Source organism: Notamacropus eugenii, chromosome 2 (genome assembly GCF_028372415.1).
Source record: "Notamacropus eugenii isolate mMacEug1 chromosome 2, mMacEug1.pri_v2, whole genome shotgun sequence".
Taxonomy (NCBI): Eukaryota; Metazoa; Chordata; class Mammalia; order Diprotodontia; family Macropodidae; genus Notamacropus; species Notamacropus eugenii.
In genome coordinates, this window is record NC_092873.1 from 408328900 (window position 1) to 408354339 (window position 25440).

Genomic DNA, 25440 nt, shown 5'->3' on the forward strand with positions numbered 1-25440 from the left:
ATAATGAAGTGAAATAAAGTAAGGCAGGTAAAATTTCCCCAGTTATCTGAGAACAATTAATATATGCAAGAAGGATAGATTAATAAGTCTTTTCAAACTTATCTGGGTTGCGGTTTCTTCTACATAAAGTATAACAATGATTCACATTTCTTTGATGAATTTTAAAACTGAGAAAACTTTTACTATTTTTATTAATATTATTATCTCGCTTCCTCGAATAGAAAATTAAATCTTACCATGAGATTAACTTTCAGAGACTGATTCAACTGCAATGCAGGTATATAATTGGCACGCTGTAAATGATGAACTAAAAGTAATTCATGATTTTGAACACCAGCACTGGACTGCAAAAATCTCACTAAACACTCCTAAGAGAAATAAAATGGATTAGTCACCTATCAAACTAACTTCAAATTTTGAAAACTTTATTTTGATGACAACCTACTTGTTCAGTGTCTGTGAATGGTAATTTCAGCAAATCTTCCATTAAGCCCATTTCCTGGCAGGTTTCATACATGTGTTTAAGTAATTCCTCTACATTTAACCTGTTTGAATGTTGCCGCAAGAGACTCCAAGCTTCAACCATACACCTGCAATTAGTATTTGACAGTTTCATTATTCTACAGCAAAATTCCCAGTCCTTTGAGGAACTCATAAGTACTTTCACACAATAGCTCATAAAATGTTTTCATTTACTACGTTAAAGTCTGCAAAATTCTTCCTTCACAACACTCCTGCCAAAGGTACTATCAAAAAAAATTTACCACATTCCTTGTAAACAAAGACTGTTTTTCCTCCCTTTGTATCTCCTGGCCTATTAACATCTCTCACACTTTTCAACCTCTTTCGATGTGTGGTCTTATTCTATAGAATGTAAGCTCCTTCAGGAGGGACTGTCTTTCTTTTTGCTTGCATTTTTATAAAGCATGTGTGTTAGCACAGAAACTGCCACAAAATAATAAATGCTTGTCGGCTGATTGATGTGTCTAGGAATTTAAAAAAAAAATTCAACAAGCTTCAGATTGAGCTCAAACTGACTACTAAGCAATGTGTTGGGAATTGTGGGGACAGAAAAATTAAAAGCAGAGGACAAGTTCCCTTCCCTAAAGGAACTGACAGTGCAGCTAGAAAAGCAAGACACAGAAAAAATCAACTGGTCACAGCATGGTATAATGAAAAGATCACTGAACTACAAGTCCCTAGGCCACTCTTACACCTCAGATTAACATAGCTGTAAAAAGAGAATGGGGTAATACCTTTTAGCTATTTCACAGTGTTGTGATGATTAACGATATGCAAATAACTCTTACTATCATACTGTCATAGTGAGTAAAACTGTGAAAACAGGCAATACATACAGATCAAAATCCCTGAATTAAAAAAAAGAAAAAAGGAGTTCAGCATGTTTAAAATGTACTTTTCTCCCAAACTCTCCCTTATTTGTAACCTTGGCATTATCTTCAACTCTTCATTTTCCTTCACTGCATGTAGTCAATCAACTGCCAAATCTTATCTTTTCTACCTCCACAACAATTCTTGCATTTGACTCCTTTTCCCCACAGCCAACTTAAGATTATACATTCTGCCTAGACTACTGAAACATTCTGTGTGCCATATCTCCTTGCCTCAAGTCTCTCCCTACTCCAATCTATTCTCTACACAGCTGCCAATGTATATTAAGTGTACGTACAGGTTTGACCACTTCACTCTGCTCCTCAGTAAATTCCAATGACTTTCTACTTCCTTAGGAAAAAATTAAATTCCCTTGGCTTTTAAAGGTCATCCTGACTAATAACCTTATCTTTTCAGGCTCATTATATGTTACTCCTTTTCTTGCACACTAGGGCCTATCAAAATTCATATATGAAACTCTCTAATTTATGTGTTATTCCACTATGCATAAAATGCACTCCATTCTTACTTTCACCTCAAAGATTTCTCACATTCAAAATGTAACTTACGAACCTTCTATGTGATCCTCCCAAACGGTAGCACACTCTCCCTTACTAAATACTGTGTACGTATGTATGTATATATAGTATTTAATCTATATTTACTATACAAATAGATACAGAATGATAGAATGTAAGCTCCTTGAGAAAAGAAACGGTTTCACAGTTTTTTTGTCCATGTATACTCAAGGATACATCTGGCACAGTGTTTAAATATTTATAGTACATAAATGTTTGTTGATTGGTTGAAAGAAGAACTCAATGTGAGTTGCATGAGCTGAGAAGAATTTGCTAAAGGAGAAACACGACTTCACTACTGATCAATCAACAGGATTTTGCTAGTAAGAGAAGAGGCAAACACTGTGATACAGGAAAAAGAATGGAAGATTTGGTATCAGAAGAACTGGAATGCTCGCTCTGCCATTTACCACCAAAATGATACTGGCAGTGTGTTCATCTATGAAGTGATCTTGAGGGATCTGTATCTCTAAAAAGATCTCTATTTAGAGATCTTGCTCTCAAGCTGTAACTCTATGGATAGCATAAACAATATGGATAGCTAACAACCAGAGGCTCAGAAATTGTCAATAATTTAAGTCAAAAGAATGAATCAATATTCTAAGAAAATTCATATGGAAAGAAATAAAGAATGGAATTCTGAGGTAAGCAAAAAGAAAAAGAGGCAATGAAGGCAACAGATTAGAAAGCATGGACAAGGTAGGAGAAGCAAGTATTGATTTTTAAAAAACAATTACTTTTTTCCAGGAAAAGGAATGATATTTGTATCACTTTAGAAAATGCAGAGATTACATCTAAATGCTGGGAGGCCAGCACTGTTTTACCTTTATTAAATTAGATTAATGTAATAATGAGAGAAAATCAATCTTGTTCATTCCTGAATTTCTAACATAGTTACTCATACAAATATTATTTTCACACAACAGTGATTAATAACTAGAAATACTAAGCAACTGATATTGTAGTGAATCCAGAGAGACACATGCAAGAGAGATAATCAAAAGATGCCTACCTAATCCCTTCCGACAACAGGACAAGAGAGTTAGCAATAAGCATCAAAATTATAAAACAGGCATGAAGAATCAAGGTACTATAATATCTTCATTACCTGATTATGTAAAGATTTTTTTTTTTTTAAAAAGAACTATATCCAGCAATGTAAAATAATGCTGCAGGGCAATTATAAGCTATACAGCATAGTGGTGACAGAGGTGAACAGCTATGGTATAAGTAAAGAAATTGTTGTGATCTGATTATCTAACTATTTAAATACCTACCAGAAATGGAGAGCCTGCGACCTCGAGGCCACATGTGGCCCTCCATCTCTCCTCAAGTTGGTCCTTTGACTGAATCCAGACTTCATAGAAGAAATCCCCTTAAATAAAGATTTGTTCTGTAAAACTGGGACTCAAATCAAAAGGTCAACCTGAGGACCTAGAAGGCCACATGTAGCCTCAAGGCTGCAGGTTCCCCAACCCCCAAACTAAATTGTGTTTTCACTTTCTTGATGTAACTAATTGAATCTTAAGGGTTGAAAAGGACCTTAGAAAGGCCACTTTTCAGTCATTTCAGTAGTGACACCATTTAAGGATTTTTTTTGGCAAAGAATGCTGTAATGGTTTTTCACTTCCTTTTACAGATGAGGCAACATTTAGCAGATGAGGAAAATGAGGCAAAGAGGGTTAAATGATTGCCCAGTGTCATAAAGTTAGCATCTGAGGTCAGATTTGAACTAAGGTGCTCCTGACTCCAGACCTGGTGTCTATTTATATTGCCCACTTCACCTCCTTGCTTCAGTAAACACATAGTGAACAAAAAGCTAACCTTTGTTGATGACTGCTAGGCATGACCATGATCAAAGACTGTGCTATACTACAAATGGAGGTGGTTTCTAGCATGGGATGAATCTAACCAAAACATACCCTGGAACTTGCTTTCTTGTACAAATCCTGATATCCTGTTTTCTCATATTATGCCTCTTTTTCATAAAAGAGGAGTGCAGAAAGTACAGCCTGCATGATCTCTTGTGCAATGTAATTTATCTGTCTTTAAAATTAATTATTAAATCAAAGGCTTTTTAATAAAGCAGCTTTCATCTAAGTGGATTTTTTGCCTTCAATAAAATCTTCAGTGTTTTTTACTGTCTTCTTGGTATTTCAACAACATTCAAAACATTCTCTTAAGAATCTATAATCAAATTAACTCTCTGGTCATTGTAAACCCATTTTCTCTCACTTCTCTCATAAGTAAAAGGAAAAAAACCCAGTCAATTAAGTTTTCTAGGATAATCCCACAGCTTTAATTTTTTTCCCCCTAACTTGACCTTAAAGCACTTTGATGTATTTAATATGTTATAACATCTATCTTACAAAACTCTTTTAACTCCTGGAGGGAAAGAAAAATATCTTATTTAACTCTGTGGCCCTACCAACAGAAGACGGTGCTTATGTAGTTGCTGAATTTAAAAATGCCATTTTGGCATTTTCGGATACTGCCTATAAACACCACTTTGCAACAACAGGAATATCAGCAATTTTAAGGGTTTAACTTTCTTGCTACTGTGTTGGGTGAGGGTACAAAATAACTGAGGAATTTTTAGATTCCATAAGAGTAAGCAGAATTATATATACGGGGAATTTGTAGTGTTTCTGTACAGTATCTTGGAAAAAAGACAATAGAGCCTATTGAGCACACAGGCATATGGTGAGGCAAATAAAAATAAACAATGTGAATTAGGACTTAGGTCAGCAATTTTTCAGAAGTGGTGTGCCATTTACTATGAAATGACAGTGAGCAAGTTCTGACCCTAGAAAATAAAAACAGGATGGAACAGAAGCATTTCAGTAATCTTTCATAAAGGAGAAAGACAATAACAATAATACCTAGCTACCAAAAATCAAGCCAGACTGTTACTCTCTAAATAAATTTTTTTAGTCAGGTTATCTCTAGATTCTTATTTCTATTTCAGATATTTTTCCAGTAACTGTCATTTCTCATCCAACTCTGAAAATATCTACCAGGATTAGATTTTGGCAAAAGGTTTAGGTCAATTCTCTTAAATTAATTATGATTTAGTAACTAAAGATAATTTCACATCTTTATATTTTTTATGACGCCTCTTTTCAGGGTCACTGGCAATGTGACTAATACTGTGGTCATTAGATCAGTGATGAGTAAAGGAAATGCCTTTTTAAAGAAAATATGTAGTTGAGCAACAAATACAAACACAGAATTAAAAGGTCCAAAGACAAGACATACACAGTTGCATTTTAGTTGATCTTTGCCCCATTTGGTTTTATTATACAAATGAGTAAATACTCATGTATTCAGAAAATTTTAACTTTTCTACCAAAACTCCCAACCATAGCAATTATTTTCAATGTTGCTATATACACATTCACAAAAACTGTGAATGAGAATTATGGTTAATGTAAGAAAGGAGTGTTACAAAGAATTATAGAAATGTTCTAGAGCTCCCTATATCTAAGCTGCTATAATAAACCAATTAAGATTTGGAATCAGAGTTTTCCTTAACAGTTGCTCCTTAAGCTAATTTTAAATGAGGATAAAATGAAACAAATGGGAAAATGCCACGATTAAATAACTAATATTAGAAACAGAAAAAGTATGATACAAGCAGTTCACAACCAAAGACGAAATGTAAAGGGTTTCATTCCTCCAAAACACCTAACCTAATTAAAACATAATAAACTCCTGATTATCTATGCTATCGATTATTCCAAGACAGTTTCTCCTTACATCAATAATGCTCCTGGGTCACCAACCCATTTCACAAATTAGTGAGCATTTGTGAAATGCGAACTAATTTTATCATGAGATTAAGTATAATAAAAATACAAAGCTTTAAATTTCACAATAGGATCATGTGATCAATGCAGGTCAAACAGCAATGAAATGATTTTTCAATTATACATTTCACTCTTTCCCTAACCTCAAACTCTAAATGAAAAATGCTTTTGCTACTTACCTATTAAAAAGCAAAACAGTGAGATGAAGCATAACCTCACTGCTGCTTGATACAGATGGTTTCATTGTTTGAATGTATCTAAGGGCTAGTCTATGTTCACCTTGGCACATGAAGGCCTGAATAATCTTTGTATGTTGCCATGACATAGACTTTATTGTAGCTGGATGAAATAAGAGATCCAAAGCACTCTGTAGAAAGGAGACAGAAAAGCTCTTATTAATTTAAAATCTTAAGATTGTCAAGGGAAGGTATCTCAAAAGAAATATTATGGCAATATTGAAATAATACAAGCAGTTACTGGTAACTGTAAGAAAAAGGGCTACTAAATCACAATGGGAAATATAAATTAGTTTACTGGACATATAAGTTATGATGAATGGAGCTTAAGTCTTTAACATTTGTGTTAACTATATTGCTCAATAATCCATCCTGTCCTTTATGAAGTAAACATTTCTGTTCTCACAAATTAAATTAGCACTACAATTCCGAAATTCCTATTATAGCTAATTCTTAGTCAAAAGACAGATGGGGAAGGAATGCTTTCTAAAAAGATATTTTTAAAAAGTCTAAATAAAGCAGTTAATCTACAGAAATTTACGTGTACATATGCATGCATGCATGCACACATACACAGATGGGTTTGCTAAGCCACCGCTTCAAGCCAAAATAGTCTAAATTCAACAGAAAAACTGTTAATTTTTTCATTATACTGAATATATTTTCATGATACAAATATTGAAAACCTAGTAAATTTCAACCTGTCTCTATATCAGCGATTATCAATTAATAAAAGCAGTTTATCTCATTGTAATCTATTTAGTGATTGAATCTAATTTTCCAGAAATTTAACTTCAGGTGACCTGAAGAAAATTATATACTTACCTCATAGTCATTATGATCTATAAGCCAAAAACCTTGAATAAGTTTAACCAGACCCCAAGGGATTGCAAAAGCAGTTGGAAATGATTCAATTGAAGTATCTGTTTTATTTGGAAAAGAATATATAATATCAAGCAGCAAATAAATGGTCTTGAAATCTTGATTAAGGCTAAAAACATAAATATGGAAATGTACATATCCTTTGTTTAGTTATTATCAGAAAACAGTAACACACAGGCTTGGAAGGAGACTACTTAAGGGAAGTATTTTTATTGTTTCAGAAACCCATCATAGCTGGATCTAAAGTTAATTACTGATCTTCTTTATACCAGAAATATGTGGGTATTAATGTTTTAATGTCTTTTCTCTACTCTTTCTCAGAAGAATGGAATACTAAAATAAAAGAGCAGAAATAAAGCATAATTTAGGGTCTTGCTCATGTTAGATGGGTTAGGAAATGTAAAAAACAGAAATGTGTTTATGTTAATTTCTATTTGTTCAGTCAAGCAATGCTAACTAAATCTGAAGACTTTCCTTTTGTATACCAACAGGTTCTTGAAGTAATTTTGGCTTGCAATTTCCTGTTAATAAATGTATTACTTGGCAGCCCAGCGCGGAGTGCAGTCCAGGAGGGATAGGGCCCAGAACAGGCTTCAGGGAGCCACTGGCAGCAGTAGTTCCCAGATTGCTCAACCTACAAACACCACAGACAGCTTCAAAAGTCAATGGAAGGGATCCTTCATCCAGGAGAGGGGAGCGTAGTCTGGACTACCCGCAGCAGGCACTGCAGAGGCAGTGTCCATTTTTGAAGCCATTCGCCTAGGGCCCCTGGGGGAACTGAGCAACTGATCTGAATCTCAGCCCTGAGGTGAGGAGGAGCTCTGATGTGGTGGAGCTAGAGGTGGTTGTGATGAGGGAATTCTAATCGCAGATTCTGGGCAGAAAGATTTTGGTTGCTCCCAGATCAGTGAGCAGGTCAGGAGAGGAGTAAACTCCTCTCCCTTGATTGTGCCACCTTGGAAGAACTGAGAACTTATGGGTCCCTAGAGTATACCCTCCTCTTGACAAAGGACTCAAAAGTCAAGTAACTGGCTGGGAAAATACCCAAAAAAGGGAGAAGAAATAAGACTACAGAAGGTTACTTTCTTGGTGAACAGGCATTTTCTTCCATTCTTTCATTCCATTATTCTTTCAGATGAGGAAGAATAAAGCATAACATCATAGAAAGTCAAGGCTTCTGTGTTCAAAACCTCCAAAATAAATATGCAATAGTCTCAGGCCATGAAAGAGCTCAAAAAGGATTTTGAAAATCAAGTTAGAGAGGTGGAGGAAAAACTGGGAAGAGAAATGAGAGAGATGCAAGAAAATCATGAAAAGCAAGTCAATAGCTTGCTAAAGGAGACCCAAAAAAATCCTGAAGAAAATAACATCTTTAAAAATACGCTAACTCAACTGGCCAAAGTGGTCCAAAAAGCCAACAAGGAGAAGAATGCTTTAAAAAACAGAATTAGCCAAATGGAAAAGGAGGTTCTAAAGCTCACTGAAAAAAATAGTTCTTCAAAAATGAGAATGGAGTGGATGGAAGCTAACGACTTTATGAGAAACCAAGAAATTACAAAACAAAACTACAAGAATGAAAAAATAGAACATAATGTGAAATATCTCATTGGAAAAACAACTGACCTGGAAAACAGATCCAGGAGAGACAATTTAAAAATTATGGGACTACCTGAAAGCCATGATTAAAAAAAGAGCCTAGACATCATCTTTCATGAAATTATCAAGGAAAACTGCCCTGATATTCTAGAACCAGAGGGCAAAATAAATATCGAAAGAATCCACTGATCACCTCCTGAAAGACACTCGAAAAGAGAAACTCCTAGGAATACTGTAGACAAATTCCAAAGTTCCCAGGTCAAGGACAAAATACTGCAAGCAGTTAGAAAGAAACAATTTGAGTACTGTGAAAATACAATCAGGATAAAACAAGATCTGGCAACTTCTACATTAAGAGATTGAAGGGCTTGGAATATGATATTCCAGAAGTCAAAGGAACTAGGATTAAAACCAAGAATCACTTACTCAGCAGAACTGAGTATAATACTTCAAGGGAAAAAATGGCCATTCAATGATATAGAGGACTTTCAAGCATTCTTGATGAAAAGTCCAGAACTGAATAGAAAATTTGGCTTCCAAACACAAGAATCAAGAGAAGCATGGAAAGAGAAATCATAAAGTTATACTGTTTACAATCCTACATGGAAAGATAATATTTGTAATTCTTGAGACTTTTCTCAGTATTTGGGTAGTTGGTGGGATTACACACAAACATACACACACAGATACATAGAGAGAGACAGAGGGCACAGGGTGAGTTGAATAGGAAGGAATCATATCTAAAAAAATAAAATTAAGGGGTGAGAGAGGAATATATTGGGAGGAGAAAAGGAGAAGTGGAATGGGGCAAATTATCTCTCATAAAAGAGGCAAGAAAAAGTTTTCTCAATAGAGGAGAAAAGGGAAGAGGATGAGAGGGAAAAAGTGAAGCTTGCTCTCTTCACATATGGCTTAAAGAGGGAAAAACATGCTCACTCAATTTGGTATAAAAATCTATTTTATACTACAGGAAAGGAGGGGAGAAGGGGACAAGTGGGGTAAGGGAGATGACAGAAGGGAGGACAAATGGGAGAAGGGAGTAATTAGAAGTAAATATTTTTGGGAAGGGACAAGGTCAAAAGAGAGAATAGAAGAAATGGGGGGCAGGATAGGATGGAGGGAAATATAGTTAGTCTTACACAACATGACTATTATGGAAGTTTTTTGCAAAACTACACATATATAGCCTGTACTGAATTGCTCGCCTTCTCAGTGGGAATGAGTGGGGAGGGAGGAAGGGAGAGAAGTTGAAATTCCAGTATTAACACATGTTGAGAACTGTTTTTGCATACAACTTGGAAATAAGAAATACAGGTAATGGAGTATAGAAATCTATCTTGCCCTACAAGAAAAGAGAAAAGATGGGGAGAAGGGAAGGGAGGGGTGTGATGGGAGGGGTGTGATTGAAGGGAGGGCATACTGAGGGAAGGAGTAATCAGAATGCAAGGTGTTACGGGGTGAGGGGAGGGGAGAGATGGGGAGGAAATTTGGAACTCAAAATTTTGTGGAAATGCATGTTGAAAACTAAAAATAAATAAAAGAAAAAAAACCAAATGTGTTACTTCATGTCGTGTGCCATGCTTAAGACACAGTTGGTGATCTGTAATATTATAACTTCTAAAAGGATACAATAGCGTGTTTATTTGTTTCATCAATGTTTTCCAGTAGGTATACATCAAGAAGTGCCTATAAAATAAAAGGGAAAAAGTTTTAGTTTTATCTTTCCCAACCACAAATGCTTTCTCTTTCTTCCCATTCCAATGTCTGGGTACAGGAAATTTATTCCTATATCAGGTTAAGCACTAAAAAACTACTACAAAACCTACATGTAGGCTAGCAGGAGGGTATTTTCCTGTGCCTCCTTCATCCCGTTGCCACAGCTTCTCAATTCGATCCCCCAACTGGGAAAGCATTCCATCAATCATCAAACAGTCAGAGTTCCACTTCCCTCTGAAATGAGAACAATTTCAAAGACTGTTAGTTACCATAGTCTTCAATCAAATTATTAACACTCAGGTACACAGTTATTAACTATAGTGAAACCTGTCAAAAATGTTTCAGGGAGATAAGTTCTAGATGTAGACTCCAATTTCTCCACCTCTGCAACCAGCAACTAAAGGGGTCCTATGGCGAATGTAGTTATTGGAAATAATGACTAAAGTCTGGTGTTTTTATTCTTATAAATTTGAATCAGTTCTGTATGTATCACAGAAATAAGACCTATGTTAGAGAAATTTAATGCAAAGTTTTTTCTGCCCATTTGCCAGCTTCTCCTTTAATTTTAGCTGAAAGGGTTTTGATTGTGTAGTACTAGTAATTTTATTTAATCAAACTACCCAGTATATCTTCTGAGATCTTCCCTGTCTCATTTTTGGTCAGGAATTCTATCCATAGATGTGAATTTATTATGTAATTTGTGTGTATGTATGAAAAAGATAATTAATTCCAAGCTCCTCTAACTTATCAAGTTACTCCTTGTGTGTTTAACTCTTATATTCATTTGGAACTTGTGTTGGTAAACAATGTGAGATATTGGTCAATATCTAGTTTCTGTCAACAGCTTTCTGATTTTCCCAGGAATTTTTGATGAATACTGAATCTTCCCCCAGTAACAGTGGTCTTTGAGTTTATCTAAATTTATTAAACACTAGGCAACTGAGTTAATTTGCCTCTATATACTGTGAATCTAATCTCTTCCACTAATTTACCTCTTTATTTCTTAACCAATATTAAATTGTTTTGATGATTACAACTTTGTAGTATAGTCTAAGATTTGGAATTGGCAGGCCCCCTTTCCACATGAAACTGTTTCTCCAGATTCAATTCAAGAAATATTTGCCAGGCATTGTGCTAAGTATCAGGGACACAAAAAGAGGCAAAAGATAGTTCTTGCCTGCATGGAGTTTATAATCTAACGATAGTCAGATGAATTTTATTATTATCTTAACTAGCTCTCTAAAATAATCACTCAGCAGTCTGATTGCCATGGCACTGAACAAGTAAGTTACAATTTTGTAGTTGTAATTCATATAGTTCCTAAATGCCTTGGCAGGTAAACTCCCAAGTACCTTATTCATTTTGAAGATATTTTAAATCTCTTCCTGCTGGGCTTTATTGCTAATACACAGAAATGATCATGACTTATTTGGATTTACCTTTTATCCTACAATTTGCTGAAGTTATTGCTTTTAAACTGACTCTAGTTTTCTTTAAGCATGCTATCATATCATCTACAAAAGATAATTTTCCTCCATTTCTTTTTCTTGGCCTACCTCAGTAGCTAGCAATTCTACCAAATAGTAATGGTGATAACTGTGCTTCAGCCAGTTTCGTGGCAGAGCACTCTAATTTGTCCCCCTAACAGATAATACTGTTAGTTTCAGATAGATTCACTTATGTTAAGAAAAAAATACATCTATTCCTATACTCTCTGGTTATTTTTTTTAAATGAATGCATGTTATTTTTTTCAAAAGACTGCTTCATCTACTGATAAAATTCATATGACTTTTATTGTTTTTTTGTGATTTATGTGCTCATTACATTGACAGTTTTCCTCTTATTGAAGCAACCCTGCATTCCTGGTACAAAATGAACATGAACATGGTCAACTCTGTTAATATGTTTTTCAAATTTTTGGCATGGATATTCATTAAAGCTACTGGTCTATAGTTTTCTTTTTCTGTTTTATCTCTGGGTATCAAGATCATGTTTGTATCACAGAAAGAATGTGGTAGGACCTCTTCTATTTTTTCAATTTATTTAATATTGGTAATAACTTTATTTTACTGTTTGACATATAAAATATTTGCAAATCCATTTGGTCTGGCGTTTTTTTGTTTGTTTGGGAGCTCATCTGTGGCAGAACAGGACACTGAATAATTCCATTACTACCTTCTTCAATTTAACAGATGAACTTCATTAATCCTTAAAGAAGTTCATTTTTAAGTATCTAAAGTTAAAATCTTTTGTAGAAGTTTCTATCCTCTATTACCCTCTCTTTTGATATGGTGGCTACTGACGTATGCTAATCAATTTAAAGTTATGCGTCTCATAAACAACCACTGCAAATCATCTATCACAGTAATTGAAGAATTCCTCTAGTATTTTTGGAATGAAGTGTTAGATACAAGTCTCACATTATAAATAGCAAATTTAGCCATATGACAGGACATTACAAAAACATCATCTGTATAATGGAGAGAGGATTGGGCTATGATTCAGAAAGCCTGAGAATCTACCCCCTCTTGGTCATTATTAGTCAACAAGTATATATTCAGCAAATATTACACGCCAAGTACCATGGTTAGGCACTGGAGAGACAAGTACAATGAATGAAATGATCTCTACTCAAAATGAGTTTACGTAACAATTGGATAAATAACAAGTACCTAAATGGACACGTTCATGTACACCAATACAAGGAAGTTGGGGAGGGAGAGGAGTTGGAAGGGTTAGATAAGGCTACACACTAGTTAGATGTGTAACCCTGGGTACACTGTGTTTACCATCTGTCTTAATTTTCTCATATGCATAATGAAAAACGAGTAGGATGAGATCATTTATCATCTTTTCCAACTCTAAAACCTATCAGCATTGGTGACAAAATTAAACTCTTTCCCCAGAAACAAGCTTTAATACTTAATAACATGTTGAATCATGATATGAACTATCAATGGTGAATCAATTTTAGAAATAATTTCTGAAAAACTTTCCTGAATGAAATGTACCTTGCCAGACGCTGAAGCTTCTGTCGACGACTAGTGTAGTAGCTCTGAATTACAGGGTAGTTGTACCATAATCTTGACAACTGCATAGGATCATCTAGGTTTTTTAAAAAAGTAATTTTTTTAAAAAGTACTATTTCTACAAAATTCAAACTATAGGTATTCTACTGAAAAAACATTCATTTACAGTTTTACTAAAATTTTTACTTCCTGTATTTCATAGCTCATTTTATGGAGCAAAGGAATTCTGTAAGGACTTTTCTTTGTAAAGGTCCAAAGGAGAAATTAAAATGTACCATGAAAACTTACAGAATAATTTATTTTAAAGCACTACAAATCTCGAGTTCTTCCCCAACCCCTGTAGCAGAAAATGATAATTTAAAAGCAACAGGACCATCAAAATGCTCCCCAACTCATAAATATTTTTAATTTGCATAATCTAAAAATGAAAAGAATTAGCCAGAAAAAAGTAATGAACATACACAGCAAAAGAAGCACTTAGCAATACAATTGCAATTTAGCAAGTCTTTCAAATATGGGAGGGGATTAGTACAAGCTTGTCAATGGCACTGGAAAAACCTGTTAAGAAAACGTTAATATTATATTAACACTAGAACATGCCCAGCAGAGAGTATTTTCATTTTATCTTTAATATAAAATTCAACCACTCTGTTATCATAAACCATAAAGGCATTCAGTCATAGGTGTATAGATTTCTTCATCTAATCCAACCCCTCATTTTTGTAGATGAAAAAACCAAGTCCAAGAAAGTTTCAGTGACTCACCCAAGATCACCCAACTAGTATGTGACAGAAAGTGAATTTACATGCTTGCCAATACTAATGATTGCACATAGGAACTCTTAATGCTGAAATATAAAGATTTTAAAAATCATATGAAAAGGTCTATTTTATCTTCCATCACCTGTCATAATAATGATAATGAGATACTGTTACTTGGATGTTTAAAAAGTTTTCTCATACCAGTCTTGCGAGGGAGGCAGTGCATGTTTTTTTTTTATATCATCTAAAAACTAATGAAACATACTCAAGTAAGTTAAATGATTTGTCTAGAATCACACACCAAATAATTATCAAAGAAAAAAATCTGAATACAGAACTGAACTCCAGTCCAGGATTCTTTCCACTACTCATTCACTTGAGATCAATTTTCAAATCCACTTTCTCTATTAAGAGCATATTACTAAACAAATAGTTTAAGTTAATATATTACATCCTGCATTATTGTAAGCATACATACACTTATTAACATAATAACTACTGAATAACTATAAAAAAAACTTACCTAAACCCTCTGGTAAAAGACCAGAACGAGAAAACCAAAGAACCACTTGGGCATATTGAGAGATAAGGTTAGTAACCACCTGCTTATTGGTTAAGTCCACCAGACCTGTAAAAATAGGTTCATGAAAAAAAACTTATTTAGTGGTTAATGTGGCTGACCATACTAAAATTCTCAAACACTTAACTTAAATGATTATGTTTTTGAAAACAACAACAAAAAGGTATTTTGGCAGCATGTGTTTTATCCAACATGTGATAAGTAAAAAAATATGTAGAAAACAAAAATTCCTAAATCAGTGAAACCAGTCATAGACAAATACTTTAAGAAACCTAGGATGTGGGATATCGCTTAACTCTCACAGAACAAAAGTATTCTAAATAGATGGATCAGTGCTGTAAGAAAGGGTGAATATGAAGCATAGAGAAGTATAGAAAGACATGACAAAATGCAAAGTGAGTAAGCGGTCAAGAATAAACAACAATCCCAAAGACTACAATAATGGAAATGGAAAAATGACTATCTCAAAAAAAAAACAAAAGCTAACACTGCAAAAAATATAAGAAATAAGAAATGCACTAATTTATAGCTGAGATGAGAAGATGCCTCCTCCCACTGATTTTCCAGAGACAAATTTCACATGGGTGGTACACTACATATATTCTCAGGCTTTTTTCTAGTGTTGTTAATTTTTGCTGAACTTTTTTTCTCTGCCTAATTTTTCTTAAAATGTATTTATTGTCATTCTGCAGAATAATTTGAAACTATGCCCATAGGGCTATAAAACTGCATACCCTTTGATCAAGCAATACCACTACTAGGTCTATATCCCAAAGAAATTTTTTAAAGAAGGAGGGCAGGGGGAAGTATGCAGCGAATTATACTGTAATGTGCTATGATTCCCCACAGTCAAGAATAATGCTATGCAGTAAGCAAAAAAAACCCAAAAAACTTGGAAAAAACCAACATAATTATATACTAGTGGCTTATTTTCTTCCCCCTTAAGTCTATTGTAAACTAAAAGAAACAAAATTTGATCTTTTCCAAAGATCAAGATATTGCAGTTTAAAAACTTTCTAAAATAAAAAAATGAACAAACCTCTCTCGGTGAGCTCTTGAGCCTCTGACAAAAAGCAGTTTAAGACTGTGCTAAGGTTGCTAAGAAGCAACTGACACTGCTGAAGAGACTGGATAGTTTGTGGATCAATGAAATGACAAGAACCATCAAATAATGAAGCACCTGTTGAGGGTAATATAATACAATTAACTTAAACACAACAAATTAGTGAAATAGCAAATGTAAGTTCACAAAGTCAATATGACATTAATTTTGATGAAATGAGAAAAAAAATCACAACTGTAAAATACATGACCAAGATCTTAAGTCCAGGGCTAATATGGGATCATAGATATAAGGATCGTGGATTAAGGGCTAGATGAGATTTCTGAGGTCATTTGGTTCATCTCTTCATTTTATAGATGAAGAAACCCAGGCCAAGAAAGTTTAGGTGATTTGTCCAGGCTCATACAGCTAAGGAATGTCTGAGACATAGGTCTTCCTGACTACAGGTCAGGCAATCCAAGCCCACCATTCTACTGCTACAAAAAAAGCTATCTCTTTAAAGTAATTCTATCTAGTTTTTATGACATCACTATTTTAATTCCTTTCACTGAAGCCATCAATATTTCTGTAATGGGATGATGTTCTCAAAGTAGTACTGCCAAATTTGTTTTATGGAGAAATGGAAAAGAACAGAATGAATAGCTTGCAATTTACAAATTAGCTCAGAATTCACAAAACAACTCTACATCCAGGTATTAAAACTACTCTCTAAACACCGAGCTCTTTCCTGACCCCATTTGAAGGAACCAAGGCATTAACCTGGCTGTAACCATAAATGGTTACAATGACCTAGACTCTAAAGTATATTGAATTCTGGATCACGTGAGTCTATCAGAGAGAAGGAAGACTAGTTCAGAAAGCTCCCTTCCTAGAGAAGACTTTGCTTGGGAATTCAAATCAGTGGGTAAGAATCTAAAACTGAAGGTCATTCTAAGAAATGGTGCTTTTGTTGTAATATAGATGTTTCTCAAATAATTAAATTTTATTGGTATCATTCTAAAATAACCCAATTTCACTTATTGGTATCCACTAAATACCATTCTAAGATCATGGGTGAATTAAATAATTTTTCAAAAACATAGAATATTCACTTAATTGTTAATGTACAATAAGCATTAAATAATTTTTAAAAGTTCCTACTCTTTGAGGATATCCATTTTCATTATCTAGTAAAGACTTTTTGATTGACTTCATACAGGCTTCTCAGTTTAGCACTTTATTTTACAAACTACATTCCTCATCAAAACAAAAAGACAACCAAAAAAATCACAAAAGGAATAATGTAAATAATCTTCATTTTCAAAATGAGAAATCTGTGAAAAAAATCTGGATTACATGACTTGCCTGAGATTATATGGCCAGTAAATATCAGTACCCAGATTCTAACAGAGGGTTTCCAGTTTTACCTTAATGTTGTTAACTTATAAAGACAGAGTAACAGGCACACAACTTCTGTGTAAAGAATGCCAATTATTCCCAAGGCAATATAATTTAAATAGTTTCAATATAAATCAGGGTTTCTAAAATGTATCTTTTCAGTATATTCAATGTATTTTCATTAACTATAGACAACACAATCAGTTTAACCAAATTTTAGCTTTAAAACATTTACTATATTTTTACAGATAAAAGGTGATTAAAGGAGCTTTCTTAGTATTGTAACATTTCCTATGGAGTATAAATTAGATAACCCTTAGGTTCCTTATGGTTCTCAATCTATGATCCTTTATCTACCCTCTATTTAGCATAAATTGGAATTTTTGAGAAATATAAACAAAAGAGGGTAGGGTATTGTTATACAATTTCTGAACACTTCACACTTGATCCACTAATCTGAATGGATATTTAAAATTGTAATATAGCATTGCATAAGCAAGCAATATATTATGTATCTACTCTGCAATGGACTATGCTAGGCAATAGGACTATAAACAAAATAAAAATAGTTCCTGCCCTCTCAAGGAGCTTAATTTTACTAACAAAATAAAATCATATTTCACTCTAACTTAAAAGCTAAATGTAACACAAAAGAACTTTTTTTCTGATAGTTTTTTTTTTTTCAAATTACAAGATATATCAGAGAATTTAGAAAAATGAATTCTTAGGATCCAGCATATTCAAACTAGAACCTAAATTATACCCCAACTGCAGTCTTAGAATACTTACATATTCGATCAAATTCTTCTTTTGTAAAAATCACTTTATTCCACGTCCACTCAAGAACAAAGCGCAAATTAGCAGCAGAACTTGGTTGTTCTTGTTTTAAAAAAAGAGGGGAAGGGGAAAGAAAACCATTAACATATTACTTTTAAAATACAAAGAGAATATTAATTTTCCAAAGTAAAAAGCTTTTACCTTCTGTTGTCCATCTTTTGATGCATCCAGTTAGGAGTCCTAAGGAGCTGGTATGAACAGCTGCTGACAATATAGCTTCTAATTGTTCTTCCTAAATAATGTTAAAAAACAAACAAACAAAAAAACTCACCCCAGGATATTTGAAATCACTTAGTAAAAATGCAGTTTGTAATCTAACAATTAGGGTAAATTGTCTTATCAATGTACAAATGCCTAGAGCCTGTATGAAGTCAATCAAAAAGTCTTTACTAGATAATGAAAATGGATATCCTCAAAGAAAGGCACAATTCCCAATGGGGTTTACAGACTTCTAATTTCCTACCACCTCAAACCACTCATCCTTTAAGCCCCTGAGTAAATTAGCGGAGCAAACTTGTTTTCTTCCAAATCCTGTCCCTAGCACCTTTTAAAGTAAGTAAAAGATCCCAAAAAAGTCTTAAAAATTAACTTCTGTTCCTCCAGAATGGGACCAATGAATGAAAGAACATTACCAGGATATTGCGTATTAGGGTATTTATTAACTTATGACTAGGAATAAAGCAGCCAAGAGTTTCTTTAAAGAAAAAAATCATACCCTGCAAAATATTATCCTAAAAGAAAAAAAGGTATATTTGATAAACTCTCAGACTTTCAAGACTTTGTTTAAAAAAAATCCTGAACTTAATAGAAGATTTGATATACAAGAACCAAGAGAAATATAAGATACATACAAAAGACTGATTATAAGGGATAAGGACAGACTTTTAATATATATATATATACAGATATATATATAAATAAAATGCAAAATGTATGTCTAAGATTCTTATTAATAACTGGATTATTCATAAGATTGAGGTAAACCTGAGTAGGATATGAATTTTAAAGGTAACACCATTTAGAAAAACCTAAAAAGAGCAATCATTTTACACAAATGAGGTGCAAGAGGAAGAACTGATACAGGGAAATTAGAAGGGGGAGAAGGGCTGGTAGTTCTGGTAACCTGTTTTCATCAGGAACGGTTTTAAGAGAGAACATATGCATTTAGAAGAATATAAAAGTCTTCTAAATGTAGAAATAAAATGGTAGGGGCATAGGGAGTGGGGAGAGGACAAGGGAAGGATCTTTAGAGGGGAGGGAATAGGTAAAATGGGAGTATTGAAGGGTGTTTAGATTTAGGGGAAAGGAAGGCTAGGGCTAGGGAAGAATCCTTGGAGGGAGGTAGGCAAGTAATAGGAGGGAAAAGTAGTGGGTAAAGTGGAGGAAGCAGGTGGAATATAGGGAACAAGAGATATGTACAAACATAAAAAGAAAGATCAGGAACAGAATATGTTTGGGAAAGGACATGTATATGTATATATCTACAGCTATAGAGAAACATATCTAAACTTTATTGTAGCCTTCTAGGGGATGGGGGGAAGGGAAAAAAACAGTAAAAAAGTGCACAGCAGAGAACAAAAGAAAACTCACAAGGAAGCAAAGAAAAGGGACAATTCTCAACATGTGTTTTATTTATCAACAAGTTTTCTTGAAATGAAAATGTTTCATATTTTGAATCCCCTCTTAAGTTCTGCTATGCAAACAACATGTTTTTTTTTCTTTCTTACTTTGTATTTTAAGTTCCAGTATTTAAGTTTATGGTATGTTTTATCTGTATTTGTGTTTTGGCCCTTGAGGTGGAAAAAAAAAAAAAAGCCCCAGGCCATAGCAGTAAGCAGTGGAAAAACTTGATGGGCACTGAAACAGAAACGAACAGAAAGAAAACAAGAAATTTCAGATGGAAGCATGGGGAAGCAGGATGGTTTTGATAACATGTCAAAGTTATATACAGTTAAAAAAAAGTAAGCAACACTCCTTGAGGGCAGGAATTATTTCATTTTTTTCTTTTTATCTCCAGTGCCTAGCACATTACTGGCTTAAATTATTTTATAAATAACTGGGGGGTAAAGCCAGGGAGGGAAATGTATGATATGATAAAAGTATAGGGAGATGCTAGTGTAAAAACTCCCTCTATCAGTACAAGCTCGCAATTGCTTTGCAACTTTCAGTTGCCTGGGCCTTTGAGTGTTTAAAAAACTTGCTAGTCACAAATCTTGCATGGGTCAGAATTGGGACTTGAAACCAGGTCTTTCTGACTCAAAGAGGCAGGCTCTCATTCCACTAAACTCCTGCTTCTCTCCCAGAACATTTTCCTACATTCTTCTGATGCTTATCAAGTTAGACTTCTAAGAACTGTGACATTATCTGCAATAATAATGATTTATGCCGAATTTGAAACATTTAAAAAAATACCCTGTATTCTATCTACTAAGCCATAAATATACGGATAATTCAAACCAAAAAGTACTTTTTCCAAGAATCACTTGGGAAATAATAAGTCAGACCTTTTACTACATGGAAAGTAACTGTTAAATAAAAAAAAAAATAAGAAAAAGACTAAATACAAAGATTTTAATCACCTCACCTGACTTAAGCTGGAAGGCTGTACGTCAATAAGTCTTGGAGAAAGGAGGCCAGCCACAAGACATCTATTATAACCATCAGGAATGGCCTCATTCAAAGAAGGTCCTGATTTCTTTAAAAAGGTCAAGGTCTGGAAAAGTGAATTTTAATAGGTTCTCAGTAATCATTCACATTAAATAATCAGTCAACAATCATTTTAAATAATCCAATTGATGGCAAATTACTGTAACAACTACTCAAGTAGTTATCATTTTGAATATAATTCTCCAAATTATCTGTTTTCACTGATGAGAGAATTTAATGTCAACCTATTCATGACTTTCTTCCTCTATGAGGCACTCCATTCATTTCAATAAATTCATCTCAGTGAGTCTACTCAAGTTGCATTCTCTGACATTTCACTAATGATGTATGACCAGTCTACTGTTTTCTAGTCATAGATTTTCTGTGGTTCATCACATTTCTGAAAGAACCTTGTACGCATGGGAGATAACTTGTTGAAGAGTGTTCTTTAAGGGTAACAAATTTTCTGATTTTTTTACTCATCAAAAAAAACGCAGGGTGGGTTTGTATATTCTCTATATGCATCTTTCGGTCAGTTATATGACTAAAAATACACAATCTGCAATGCTTCTTCTGAAAAGTATCTGTTTATATCCATTAGATCATTTAACCAATGAGGAATGGATCTTTGTCTTAAAACATTTACATAAGATGTCTATACATTTTATATGTCAGTCCCATATCAAAGACATCTGATATAAAGATTTTCCCCCCAATCAGCACTTATCCTAGTTTTAAAGATATTGTTCTTGCAAAAGCACTGCAATTTCATTTAATTATATTTTATAATCACTTCTTCCTCTATCACTAACTAGATAGCTTTTAAGGGCCCTTTAAGTTCCAAATCTGCTTTAATAAGAATCTTCCTCCAGTCATAACACAAACAGCTAACTTGTACAGGTCTCATTTTTTAAAAAAGATAATGATATTTAATATTTAGGTTATGTATTCATTGAGTTTATTGTGACATATGCTGGAAGATTTTGGTCTAAATCTAATTTTCTAACAGGATGCTTCCCTGTGTGTCTGGCAGGTTATTGTGAAATAGAGAATTCTCCTCTCCTCCTTAAACTGGGTTATTTCTTCCACTGAATTACTTACTGGTACTATATATTAAATATATATTTATATTTATAAATATAAAGTATTAAATACTTACTAGTATTATACTAGTACTATACTAGCCAATACCAAATAGTTGAGATGACTAAACTTTTCAATAGTCAAAACTAAAATATTTATAACAGCACTTTTATTTTTCAACTAAAGTTAACAGAAACAAAAATACACACACACACATCAATTGTGCAGTGGATAGACAAACTACAGTCTTTATAACTGTAATGAAATATTATTGTTCAGTCATTCAGTTGTGTCCAACTCTTTGTGAATTCATATGGGATTTTCTTGGCAAAGATATTGGAGTAGTTCCTCATTTCCTTCTTCAGCTCATTTTACAGATGAGGAATCTGAGGCAAACAGGTTTAAGTGACTTGCTCAGGGTCACACAGCTATTAAGAGTCTAAGGCCAGATTTAAGACTTTGGGAAGATAAGTCTTTCTGCTTTCAGGTCCAGTATCCTATCCACTGTGTTACTTAATTACATAATGAACTATAACTGCACCATAAAAAATGAATATTAAGAATTCAGATAATTGTAGGAAGTCTTTATGAACTGATGCACAGCAAAGTAAGTGTAACTAAGAAAATAATATGCACATTGACTACAACCATGTAAATATTAAGGATAAAAAGTACAAAATGCCAATGTATGCAGGACAATTTTAATGACCAAACGTTCTGTGAGAAGATAAAAAATGGCTGTTCCTTCTGTACAAAGGTAAGGATCATGGGTTTGGAATATCACACATATTGACAGATCAGTTAGTTTTCTCAAACTATTTCTTAAGGCTTTCTTTTTTATCTTTTGATGGGAAAAGGAGGAGGGATATATGTATATTGAAGGTAACGTAAAAATAAAAATGATTTTAACAAAAAAAAATATTAAGTGAAACCAGATGCCTTCAAACTAAAACCCTGGTTATAAAAATAAAGTTATTATTAATAAAAAGAAAGTTTAAATGAAGCAGGATACCTTCAAACTAAAACTCTGGTTACATTCCTTTCTATTTAGTTTTTATTTAGGGATAGCTGTAGATGGGGTCTGAAGAGATAAATACAAATACTGGTTCTAATTGCTAGCTCCATGATCTCAGGACAAGTCACTTGGCCCTCACTTTCATACAAATGATAATATTCACGTGGCCAGCCCCACAGACTGTTGTTTGTAAATCACAGAGCTCTATATGGATGTGTACAATCTACGTAACAGAAGATGTAATTGTACCTGAGTTAGAAATATTAAGTTCATTTCTCCATATTTAGCACTAAACATTTACTTACCTCCTTCTGAAAGCCAGTGCAAGTCAAGTGAACAACTCCAGAGTTTAACAAGCAAGTAGCATCTAAAAAGAAACAAGAGCTACTTTAAAGTTTTAGTGAAACTTGATAAGAAAATTTAGCTTTTTAGAGTAGACATAGCAAAGCATACCAATCCTATGGATTATACATATGAACTTATATATGTCACTTAACTTTGCTGGGCCTCACTATCCTCAATTGTAAAATGAGAGTTAGGTAGCAGCTAAGGTCCCTACTACAGCTCTAAATATATTATTCTACATGAAGTCAATTATCTAAAATATTCTCCTACAATAAAATGACACAGTAATTAATTCCACATAAAATGTACACATCATAATTATATACTTAGTTCGTTCCTTAACTCTGACTCTTATCATGATTCACGGAGGTATAAACAATGAAACTGAGAAAATATCCATAGAGGCATTTCACTAAGGGAAATATGATTCAATTGAAACGAATTAAATTCATATATTTAGTTTGTAAGGGAATTTTTCCAGCAAACTTCTCACTTCTCATTAATAAAGGGACACTTACTATGTTTAAACACAGTAAGTGACTTTTCCAACAGCCATAAATTGTTAACAAAATACATACCAAAATTATAAGTACTGGGATTAAAAAACTGCTCAGGAGGTGGGTATGAAGGAGGAACACCTCGATTCAAACTTCTTTCGTGTACCAAGATATCCAAGATGGAATTTGGAGAAGTCTTATTCACTACAGAATCCAAAGACCACAGTGCAAAGTAAGAGCAATTGTGAAGAAATTCTCCTGGCCTTAAAAATAAAAATGAGAGGAAGAAGTGGTGTAGGAAAGTAGTAATTTATTGACATGATAACCACAAAACAAAATTAAAGAAAAGTTAAAATTACCGCAAATGTAATCTTACCTCAAAGAATCTGGCATTTGTGCATGATACCAACGATTTATATCAAAAAGACCTAGATACGTAGATGGCTTTCCTTGTCCATATGTATTCACCTGCCAGCTAAAGACTGAAACACTGGTGTCAGGAGACAGAACTGGGCAAGGGAAAGAAACATATTTTACATACACACAAAGAGTAATTTTAACAATTCTCATTAAGTAATGTTTATGAGTTTGGGTCATTAGCAATTCTCTTCTTCCTCCAATTCATTTTCCACATTTCTCGCACGATACCATCTCTAAAGTCTAGGTTCTGACCACATGGTCAGTTGAATTCCAAAAGCTTCAGTGGCAACAAAAGTTGTCTCTAGAATAAAATAACTTCAATGCTTTGTCTTCAAATTCAAGCTCTGCTAAGTACTACCCATTTAGCTTTAGACTAAGTTAGAACCCCTTCTCTGGAGTCATTATCCTTAGCTATAAAATGCAGACCTAAAGAAAGGTGACATTACAAACAGAAATTAGGAAGTTAGGAAAGAAAGATGGTTTAAGGAAAGAAGAATAAATTTGACTTTTAAAAATAGAACCAAGAACATAGCTTGAAGGATAAAGATAGATAATTTCCCAACTAGGTTAGAGTCAATCCCTCCACTATGGGCAGATTACTGGAGATGTCTCATAAGTAGTTCCAATTATATAGATTTCATATTTATGCAGTATAAAAAGTAGTGTGGAACAACAGAGAACTTGCCTTCAGAAGCAGGTTCCATTCAGTGTTCTAGAAAACTCACTGACAACACTTTTTAAGTTGCAGACCTGCAATTGCTAGAAGTTCTTCAATGACAGCACTGGTCAGATTCCATTCTACAGAGACAATTTCTCTTGCATGGTTTGGGTAGTAGATTAACAGATCTAATGATCCTCATGTTTAATTTCTAGGAGAGTTTCTAGAACTCATCTACCAGCCATAAATCTTAAATCAAACGTATACCAACTACTATTATAAGACATTTTACAAACCTTCATTCATGCCTTCCTCCCTGTCGATGTGGCTTCGAAATTTCTCTATGCTCTGGCATCCCAAGAGTTTGGTGTTACTAGTCTGACCTCTCAAAGGTGATACACCACCTGTGAGATCTAGGCTGTATCTCTCTTCACAGTATTCTAACCCCTGAAACATATATGCACATAAATTATTAAGGTTTTAGTTGGCTTTCAAAATCATAAGCAAATTCATCTCATATCTAATACTCTAGTGAATAAAACCTAAAGTACAAAAAAAAGAATATGGCTAGATTATTCATGAAAAAAAATTACCTCAGTACAAAAATGGTTTTATATACAATAGTGATACTTTTCTACAAACTGAAGAACTGATAAGGACCTTTTCTTGACAAAGAGATTAACACTATCACTAAAAAAAAAAAAAGGTTAAAAAGCTGTATACAAGTACACTAAAAATTTAAATAAAAGTTTAAAATGAAGTGAAAATTTGATTAAAGTCAAAGATTCATCTGTTTAGGAAGTCTGAGGAGATGGGTCACATGGAAGAAACTCACAAAACTTACCAGAAAAGGCAGGGTTGGACTACTGTGGCTTGCTTAATCCTGCACTGCCAAAATAAAAGTTTAATGTAGGGGTTT

The 25440-nt window shown here is 33.8% G+C and overlaps 1 protein-coding gene across 5 annotated transcripts in view; it reads right to left on the minus strand.

Moving 5' to 3' along the window:
* The window catches only part of AHCTF1 (AT-hook containing transcription factor 1), a 117882-nt gene that overhangs the window by 44238 nt on the left and 48204 nt on the right, over window positions 1-25440 (minus strand). For all 5 annotated transcript variants that reach the window (XM_072647650.1, XM_072647646.1, XM_072647647.1 and 2 more), the window contains exons 8-23: window positions 24818-24968; window positions 23820-23952; window positions 23525-23706; window positions 22907-22968; window positions 20442-20570; window positions 17999-18089; window positions 17810-17899; window positions 15620-15760; window positions 14524-14628; window positions 13222-13315; window positions 10320-10443; window positions 10123-10179; window positions 6841-6987; window positions 5959-6146; window positions 446-590; window positions 237-368 (exon numbers count right to left, since the gene is read on the minus strand). In XM_072647650.1, the coding sequence (XP_072503751.1) occupies window positions 237-368; window positions 446-590; window positions 5959-6146; window positions 6841-6987; window positions 10123-10179; window positions 10320-10443; window positions 13222-13315; window positions 14524-14628; window positions 15620-15760; window positions 17810-17899; window positions 17999-18089; window positions 20442-20570; window positions 22907-22968; window positions 23525-23706; window positions 23820-23952; window positions 24818-24968 (1971 nt within the window). The remainder of the gene's footprint in view (window positions 1-236; window positions 369-445; window positions 591-5958; window positions 6147-6840; window positions 6988-10122; window positions 10180-10319; window positions 10444-13221; window positions 13316-14523; window positions 14629-15619; window positions 15761-17809; window positions 17900-17998; window positions 18090-20441; window positions 20571-22906; window positions 22969-23524; window positions 23707-23819; window positions 23953-24817; window positions 24969-25440) is intronic.